General features: G+C 51.9%; 1 protein-coding gene across 7 annotated transcripts in view; it reads right to left on the reverse strand.

Annotated features, from left to right (window-relative positions):
• FGF9 (fibroblast growth factor 9) overlaps positions 1 to 8,549 on the reverse strand; it is a 36,065-nt gene extending 27,516 nt beyond the window's left edge. Inside the window, exons 1-2 of one of the 7 annotated variants that reach the window (XM_081045824.1) lie at positions 5,575 to 5,666; positions 3,644 to 3,840 (exon numbers count right to left, since the gene is read on the reverse strand). Coding sequence is in view for 1 of the 7 variants with exons in the window: in XM_081045819.1 (XP_080901945.1) it covers positions 7,464 to 7,740 (277 nt within the window). In the remaining 6 variants the exon portion in view is untranslated. Of the gene's footprint in view, positions 1 to 3,643; positions 4,325 to 5,481; positions 5,667 to 7,463 lie in introns of those variants that run through there. The other 6 variants (XM_081045825.1, XM_081045820.1, XM_081045822.1 and 3 more) reach the window with 6 other exon arrangements.
• Positions 8,550 to 9,254: the final 705 nt, after the last annotated feature.

Below are 9,254 nucleotides of genomic sequence, written 5' to 3' on the forward strand. Positions count from 1 at the left end.
ACAGCAGCTTCAATTTCTCTATATTGTTGTTCTAACTTGATTGCCCAGCAGGATATTTGGTACAATACTAATATTACTTGCAATGAGCCATTTTCTCAATTTTGTTATAAATTGCCAGGCTTTGTGTACACCTTGAGTTAATGCATACCAAATAATGAGTTCTTGTTTTTTAAAATAATTTTCAAATATTGAAAAATTTACTTACATTTTAGTTTAGAAGAAAACTAAAGATAATATGAGGCTATAGTCAGTCTCATCTGACTAATAAAGAAGCACTTACATGGATTTTTAAACAATTAATTTTGCAACTCTCACAAAATAGACTGAAAAGAAGACAAGATAAACACATGGTGATAGAAGACTAGACTCGCTGGTGAGCACATGATGCGATATGCAGATGATGTATTTTAGAATTGTACACCTGAAACTTACATAATGTTATTAACCAAAGTTAACCCAATATTTAATTTAAAAATTAAAAAAGACATGAACTACAATAAATATAATAAATCAAAAGTTTCCAAGCTGATGTAAAAAATAAAAGGTATTTCTTCTAAAGGATATTTCTTCCTAATTGTTTTATAAGCACAAAATACAACAAACACCTTGTGTTTACAGTTCACAGAAATATCTATCTGGACCTGCAAAACTGTTTATTTTTATAGAATGTGAAATATTGTTTGGAAAAATATAAAGAAAAGCTACAAATTACGTTTTAGATCTGATAACCTATAATGGAAGATACATCAAAAATAACCAAGTTTATCACTAGCCTTTCCTCCTCACAAAGCTAATGGAAAGATAAATAAGGCAATATTTCCATGAGACTCATTTCACCCTTATTGATGAAATCAGTTTATTTCATTGTACTATTTCTTACTTTTAGGGTTGAAAATAATTAATACTGTACAGTTAATTACCATTAGGAGTCACATACATGTGAATCTCTTCTTAGCTACCTGAAAGCACACCACAATCAATATAGGTCAGTGTTATCCCAAAATTCGTGTCAGGAATTCATTAATATACAATAGTCACAAAATGAAAGACAGGAAGCATTCTGCCCCCTTCGAGACCTGAGCAATAGGTAAAACATTTCAACAGGGAAAGGTTTAATCACAAAGACTAAAAGATACTCTAATCTTCTGAGAGGGTGTTCGATAACCCTTCTGATTTCCATAGACATGAGGCAGCTCTGAGAACTAATGATGAATGTCAGCCAGTGACCATCGGGCCCAACAAGGAATGGTGTCTGTGACCTCACAGAACCATGTGACCACTGGTCACTGAGCATCAAGAACAATGGCAGTCTAATAGCAGACATGCTTGGGCATTTAACTGAGCCCAGAGGGGCCTCCTCTTGTGCAATCATCAGGCATTAAAATATTTTAATCTCGTTTACAAATGGGAACACGGAGATTTAGGGATGTTAAACAGCTTCCCCCAAGCAGACTCCAAAGCTTATCTCATCTATTATGCACATCTTACCATTGGTATTACTATTTGTCATGTATCCAGGATTTCTGTGCCATTTTGATATCATTATTGCATGACTAGAAATGAGAAGATGTTGCCTAGATGGGACCCACAGACCCCGTGGGCAGGACTAGGAAGGAAGAATAAGCAGTAGGACTGCCTGTGTCCTCATGCAGGACTGGGAAAGGCAGACACCTCCTGTGTCTGTGGACTATTTACGCGAATTGTTTATGTGCACATAGCACACAGCTTCTTCTGCCAAAGGACTTAAGTTCCGAAATTATTATTATGTACTTTGGAAATCAAAGTATTTAAAATATATAACTTGTTTCTTTTTCTGACATCAAGATAGCTAATTCATTGCATGGACTTTTCAGTCAAAAAACGATTATAGACTAACTATTCTAAGGCAAGCACCATGGCATGTGTTGTACATATAAAGATGAATAAGGTATAGCCTATGTCCTGTACCGTCAAAGGCCTCCCCATCCGGTGGGAGGAAGGACGAATAAACAGATAAATATGATAATATGATGAATGCAGTGAGAGGGACCTGTTTAGGGGACTGTCAGTGTCCCAAGATGGGTTTGGGAAGGGAAGTCAGAGGGGGCTTCCTGAAAGAAACAGGACATGAGACAAGCCTCCAAGAGACTCACCAAGTGAGAAGGAATTACCTGTCTAGTGACCCCAGGTGAAAAGATTTCATCACCTCAGACACCATCCATATATCTACAGCTCCTTGAAAACAGAGACCTCAAAAGAACAACCCAGCTTTTCAAGAGGTCACCTCAGTGATCAGAGGGCAAATGGGACACCCAAATGTCTGAGTTACAGCCATTCCTTCAGGTCAGAAATGCCTGGAAACAAGGTCTACACACACAAACACACACACACACACACACACACACACACACACACGCCCCTGCCCAGACTAGAATCCTTATCATTCCCGGCGCCATCTTGTCCCCAGTGAACTCTGTAACCTCAACCAGGTCAACTTACTGGGCCTGAGCCAGAGCCAAGAACGTGCTTCCAACTGTACTCAAATATTTGAGTGCTGCCCACTCCCCATGATATGTTTATACAAGTGCAATACAGAGGGGTGCCAGCTCAATAATAGCACATGAGAAGGCTTCTTGTATGGAAACATTTAAATATTTAATGACCAACAGGAAGGAAGGGGACAAAGGAAAGAGGAAGGGAAAGAAGAAAGAAAGGGAGGGGGAAGGGAATGGTGGGATTGTGCCTAAAGTTAAAACTGGCCGTCTCATGTGTACCGTGGTGGCTCGTCTCTCCTCTTAGGCAAACACCCGAGGCATCGTCAGTTCAGACAGGCTCAGTAATGGGTACTGATGGAGTGACCTGGGAAGCACAGGGTTGGTGCCTAGTATCATTTGGCAATTCCCTTCCACAGCAGCCAACAGTTTCCACTGGGCCCCAGGGACTCTGATGGGCTCCTGGGTCATCCTTGGTCCACAAGTAGCCAGGTCAGTTCCTGAGACCACATCTGGAAAAGGACCACACCAGAACTTCACTAGGTATCAGTGGTCAGCCCCAGAGCTCTGTTCAAATGGACCAATGAACAGAAAGCTGGCCCAGCACCCATGAGGCCCCTGTACTGGGCCTTACCGCTATCGCCATAACAAGGCCACCCTGGGAAGAGGAGGGCTGGCTGAAGCTGCTCCACTCTAGCCCAAAAGCCCCCGACGGCTAACAGCACTGCATTCTTCAGAGGACAAGAATGTAGGCAGACTGGAGAAAGGCTTTCCAAAACAGATGGAACCCCCTCCTACAGAGTCCCCTGCTCACCCAGAAAAGGCCACACCAGGGCTGCCCAAGTATTCATCTCAGAGACTCCACCCAGCAAGTCCAGTCCGCAGCAACTGGAGCAAATCTCAGAGTTAACTTAAGAATGACTGAATGGGAGTTATAACCCCACCAATTTTGCAAGAATGAGGACCAGTCCTGCAAACAGCTCTTTAGATAAGCAGTCATTCCTTTAATGAGCTGCTCAAGAGCCAGATATACAGAACAGTTTTCTGAAGCTCAAAATCCTGCAAATAAGATTGATTTAAACTTTTGTTTTAAATCATGTCCCTCCCCTCTAGTACAACTTCCACCTGACAACTGGCCCGTTTAAACCGGCAGCCCGAGTTTGAGTGTTCACCTGGGGTCTTTGCAGAGCCACCACTGGAGGCCAAGAGGCACAGCCCAAGAAGCAGGCCATTTTTCTGCCAAGGCCAGGGTCAACTGCCCAGGCTCCCCTGTGCAAGAGAAATAGCGGGTCAGGCCCAAAGGCGATTTTCTTCTTGTACACGACCATTTCCTCAATTGATGTTCGTTTCACTTTTTTCTGTCTAGCAACTGCTTTAAAAAAGAAAAAAACATGTGAAAGGAAATATCTCTCTCCCCCAGCCTGTACCCCAGAGACACAATCCCAAATTCCTTTTCTCCACACTATCGCTCCCAAAGGGAAAAACACTGGGCTCCCTCAATGTCCCACCTAAGTTGTCACGGCCCCAGCTTCTGCTGGGTCGACGGTAAGATCCCCTCCCCCACGTTCCCTGCACAGCCGCTGTGTCACCCTCAGGCTCGCCCTCAGCCGCAGTCACCTGCGGCGGCATGGGGGCGGGGTGGGGGTTACTTTTCCAGCACGTTTCCTCCTGCCGGTTTATTTTAGGTGGAAAATGCGCTTTCTGTGGTTATCAAGGTGTAAAAGCCCATCTCTACCCACAGCTACTCTTTCCAGAGACTGGGAGAACAAACTGAGGTTGAGAAAGGCGTCTCCAGAGGGGAGAATAGGGGGAGGGGGACCGAGGTGAGGCTGCCGCGGGGAGCCGGGCGCCAGGTGTGACGCGCTGCCGCAGCCCCCAGCCCCGCCCACCGCCAGTCCGCCTGTCCTCCCGCCCGCGTGCGCGCCGGGTCCTAGCGCCGCCGACTCCTCCGGGAGGGGCTGCGCAGCAGGGCAGGAGGCACCCGGCGCGCACACAGAGCTGCAGAGGTTGCTAATATTGGGACCTGCCGCAGCGATAGCAGCAGGAGACCGCGGCACTGCTGTCACCCCGGGGGCTGTTCTCCTTGCAGCGGGATGAAAGACTTAAATAACCCTCCTTCCCCACCCCCACTGCGCACAGCCACCCACTCAGCCACATCCAAGCCAGGGAGAGTGGCACCGCAGAGCTCAAAGCGCGCCCTTCCCCCGCCGCGGGCTCCCGGCCCACCCTCGAGCTCTGGGCTCCGCGCCCCCTACCCCTGACCCTGGCAGGGCCTCTGCTCTCCTCCCTCCAACCCACACTGCCCCTACCAACCCGGCCAACAGTGCCAAGCGAGTCTAAGCAGTAGAGATGTCACTTCCTTGGCGACACCTTTCTCCAACCTCCAGGATTGGGGGGTGGGGAGTGACGAGGTCTCTTTTTTTGTTGTTGTTTTATGGTCTTTATTAAGCCGCTGTAGCAGGAGTCCATGTCGGCTGACCCCAGAACGCGCCTTCGGGTTCTCCCCACCCTCGCGGTCCCCACCTTCCCTTCCTTGCATCCTCGCTCTCCCCGGGGCAGTTATTGGATTTCTAATGACTCGACTGCGTGCAGAAAACGTCCTGCCTAAAGGTGACTGCATTAAAATAATAATAAAAAGCTTGGGATGGAGGATCCCCACCGACACATCTCACAATCGATCCACGCGGGGCCCAGCAGTGCTGCCCCGGGGGTTCCGAGGGTCCGTCACCGACCGGGCTCGGCCAATTTACACAATGAGGTCGGCCCTGGCCCTGGCCCTGGCCCTGGCCCTGGCCCAGGCCAGCCCGGTGAAGCCCCGCCGCGCGCCCCGGGCTCCTCGCTCCGAAAGGGCGCCCCCCGCCCCCGGCGGTGGAAAGCGGGCCGCGAACTGCGAGCTGGGCTCTGGGAAAGCGGTTAACAATAGCTCGCCGCCCCTAGCCGGCCTCCGCCCGCCTTTGTCAGCCGACCCCTTCCCTGCTGCTCCGCCTTGCCGGGCCGGAGCCCGACCCACCTCCCGGGCCCAGCGACTCTCCGAGCCCCGGCTGTGCGCTTCAGAAAAAGGGAGAAGGGTCCGGGATGGAACGGGGGTTGGTCAGGGTCCGACCTCCAGCTTGTCCTCAGTCCCCGCCACCAACTCTCCCGCCGCGGCGCGCGCCTCCAGTGGTTCCCACACCGAAAACAACCGCGCAGGCAGGGCGGCGGCTGTCAGCCTCGCGGACCCACTCACACAAAGAGAAACGAAGGAGCTCAACTTGGGCCAAAAAACCTAATTCCCCAAACGCGGCCATCAGTGTGGCAGCCCCCGCCCGTAGCCCCGGGCCAAGAATCGGGAATCCCGCAGTACCGCAGGGCGCACCAGCCGAGGAAAAGGAGAGGGACACGGAGCGCGTTAGGACCGCGCGGAGCCGGTCGGGCGGCCGCCGAGAGCGCCCGGGGCCGGGTCTGCGAAGCCGGCACCTGCCGGCTGAGAGCGCGAGGACCCGGCTCGGCCACCCAGCGTACAGAGGCCCCAGCCCACGCCGTTCGGCCCCGCGGGCGCGGCCCCGACGCCAGGGCTGCGAGCGCGACCCGAACCCTCTGGCGGTGCTACCCATTGCGCCCACCGCCCGCATCCTGGTAGGAACGCTAGGCATGGTGGCAGCCTACAGTGGCCCCCGCGCAGCACTTGTAGTGAAGTTTAGTCTTCGCTGTGCCACTACGGGAGCTGTGTTCACTTGGAGCGGAGGCGGGTATGTTTCAACTGAATAATTGCAAAGCCAAAAGCTGCCCCCCCTTTTCTCTAAAGCCAGAAATATTTGCACTAGTAGGTTCAGTTTGGGGTTGAGGCTCCGTGGGGAGCAAAAAGAGAAAATGCTGGGCCACCCCATCTCAGGCCTGCCTCCTCCTCGCTTTCTGGCCTCATCCGCAGCCCCGGGAACCTAAACAGATAGTTTAGACTGTGGTCAACATCTGGCACGAAAGCATGAGGGAGAAAATCACCGCAGGACTTTTTTACGACCCAGTTTAAATGTTGTCAGGTGGGTCCACTCAGAAGTTAACTCCTTCCAACAGTCTGATTGCTCAAACTGCCGCTTTTCATTTTGTTTTTTTATTTTTTTGTGAAAGGAAAAAAACAACCCAGAGTCCCCCACGGGGACTCTGCTGGCTTGACCTGGTGTGCTGGGCTCAGGGTGGCCTAGCGGGCTCGTGTGTTCAGGCATGAAAGGGGACGGTCACCAGCCCTCGGGTCTGTAGCCTCAATGCTGAGTCACAAGTACCCTCCTCGGAAAGTGAAATCCTCAGAATTGAATGCCCTTTAGAATTAGCTCGCACCTTTTGCACGCGCGCACACACTCACACCGGAGAGCCACCTAGGAACCCCACGCAGGCTGCACACTACGAAAATTACAGAGCGTAAGTAACAACTTGACGGCTGGAAGGACAAGCGCCCCAAAAGAGCGTCCTGTCCCTTCCCAAGTCTAAAATGTGACTTTAGTCCTCATCCCCACGGAACCCTCCCCACGGGATTCAGACCCTCACATGGGAATCAACTATACGCTTCATCTACAATTCAAGCAGGATACTTGTTAGAGGAAAGAGGAAGGGGCAAAAACTTGTTTGGGGCACAAGATGATAACCACTGCCTTCAGGAAAATGCATTTTTAAGTTCTCAGCAGTTAATCATTAAAGCTTTAAACTCGTGGAATCAGTCCATTCAAAAGAAACTTCCTAAACCTGATCTCCCCGGGTATCTAATGCAAAGAAACGAGGGACTTGTGTTATATTTATAAACCATGTCCTCTTTTGGGGTGGGAGGTCATGTAGACTTACGACGATGCCAGTGGTAGATCTGCAATTCCGGAGGCCCTTTTTTTTTTTAAGCTGGCGAAACAGAGACAGAGACACAGAGAAAAGAAGAGACACTTTCCGCACCCCCGCCCGAACACCCCTTCTTGGCTGTTACAATCCTGACGTGTCACGGCACGGACACTAAAGGGTTAATGGTACACCTACCGAAGCGGCTGTGGTCTTTCCTGGTTCCCTGGATAGTACCATTGGGGAAGATTTCCAAGTGAAATCCAGTCCTGCAGTACAGCTGCCTCCGCCTGAGAATCCCCTTTAAATGATCCAAGTCCGTGACTGCCGGTCCCCGGGGAAGCCCCCCTGCTTCGGACTGACCCAGGTGGTCACTTAACAAGACCGGGCTGTCCACCGGCAACACCGGCACATTCCCAAACGGTACCGCATCCTGCACACCGAAATAGTTCCCAACTTCACCTAAGGGAGCCATCAGAAGGCTGGGCTGTTGGAGCACAGGAATAAACAATAATGATGGTGCCAACCCGGGAGATATTAGGCGAGGTATATCCAACTCCGCTCCCTTACTGCGGTTGCAGAAAGAGGGAAAAATGGTTCTTTTCTTCAATCCATGAAATGCATAAATAAAAGTAATCTGCTGTTTCACTGGCACAGGTTCAAGGTCAAACCACTAACAGTCTAAGAACCCCTCGCTTTATACTCACACACGGACATACTGATAAACATATCTAGTATGTATCTCCACTGACAGAGCCCCAGCTCCTAGCAGGCAGGCATGTCTTCATCCCAGCCGGCCGTCATAAGGGGAAAAATCCGTAGTTTCTCCATTTGGTTTCCAGATCAGAATGACCATAGCAACTTCAATGCCTAGGCGTTATTACAGGATTTTTAAGATGCACGGGCTACGTCAGAATCCACGGGTCCTGACTCGGGGAAGGCATGCGCCGTTTTTACTCTAACCGACTCTGCAGACATCAGCAGGAATCCTTCCAGGGGGAGAAAAAAAATCTTACGTTGGTGGCGGCGAAGAATCTCCCCTCCTGGTTCCCCCCTCCAAAAAAATCAATAACAATAATAAAACAAAAAGGACGAGAAAACTTTAGGCGTCCACAGCTAGGATCCAGAGTTGTGCAGCGGCTCGGCGGAGGTCCATTGGCTTAGCAAGGGCGGCAAGCGGCGAGCGACGGAGCAGCGTCCGGGGCTCGCGTGCGCCCTGCGGCCGCGAACAGGTGTTGCCGCGCCGGCTCCAGCCTGGTGGCGGGCGGAGCGCTCGTCCTGCGCAGCCCCGCCGGCGCGCAGAGTGGCGCAGCAGCGGCATTGGGCCGGGTTTAAGGTAGCGCCGCGCCGCCCGCGCCGCCCGCGGTCCTAGCGCCCGCCCACTCGCCGCGCCGTGCTGCGGCAGGCCCGCAGACGGTCGGGTGCGACCTCCGGGGACAGCCGGGGACCCGCATTACAAAGAGGGACGCCCCGACCCTGGCTGGAGAGACAAGTCCTGAGACCCCGCAGAACTGGAGCCTGGACCCTGAGATCTGGCTCCGTGCAGTGATGGAGGTTCACACTGGAATGGGGAACTAGTTTCGCTTGGACTCAACGTTGCATGAAAAATACAACTTAGTTGCGATAGTTGCAGGGAAGGGGCGTGATTAAATGACACTGAATGCACAAGGCAGTTTCTCCTTCATTCCTCTGCCAAACGCAAGCTCAAACTGTACTGCAGGTGAGACCCGGCGGCCGCGACCCCAACCCCTCTCTGTCGCGCGCGCGCGCACACGCGCACACACACAGAGGCAGGTGTGGCCTCCCGGTCGGTTTCGTCTGGGCTTTCTGCGGGGTATCTCTGATCTGCGCTATTCAGGTCCTTTCCGCGCGGTCCCCTCTGCCGCGGCTCAAGCGGCAAGGCGGGAGTCGGAGACCCGCCTCGGTCCCGGAGTTGGACCCGCGCGCATCAGTGGAGAGTCAGAGCCGGGAGCGCTCCAGTGGCTTCCT

This window comes from Rhinolophus hipposideros, assembly GCF_964194185.1.
Source record: "Rhinolophus hipposideros genome assembly, chromosome: 4".
Classification (NCBI taxonomy): Eukaryota; Metazoa; Chordata; class Mammalia; order Chiroptera; family Rhinolophidae; genus Rhinolophus; species Rhinolophus hipposideros.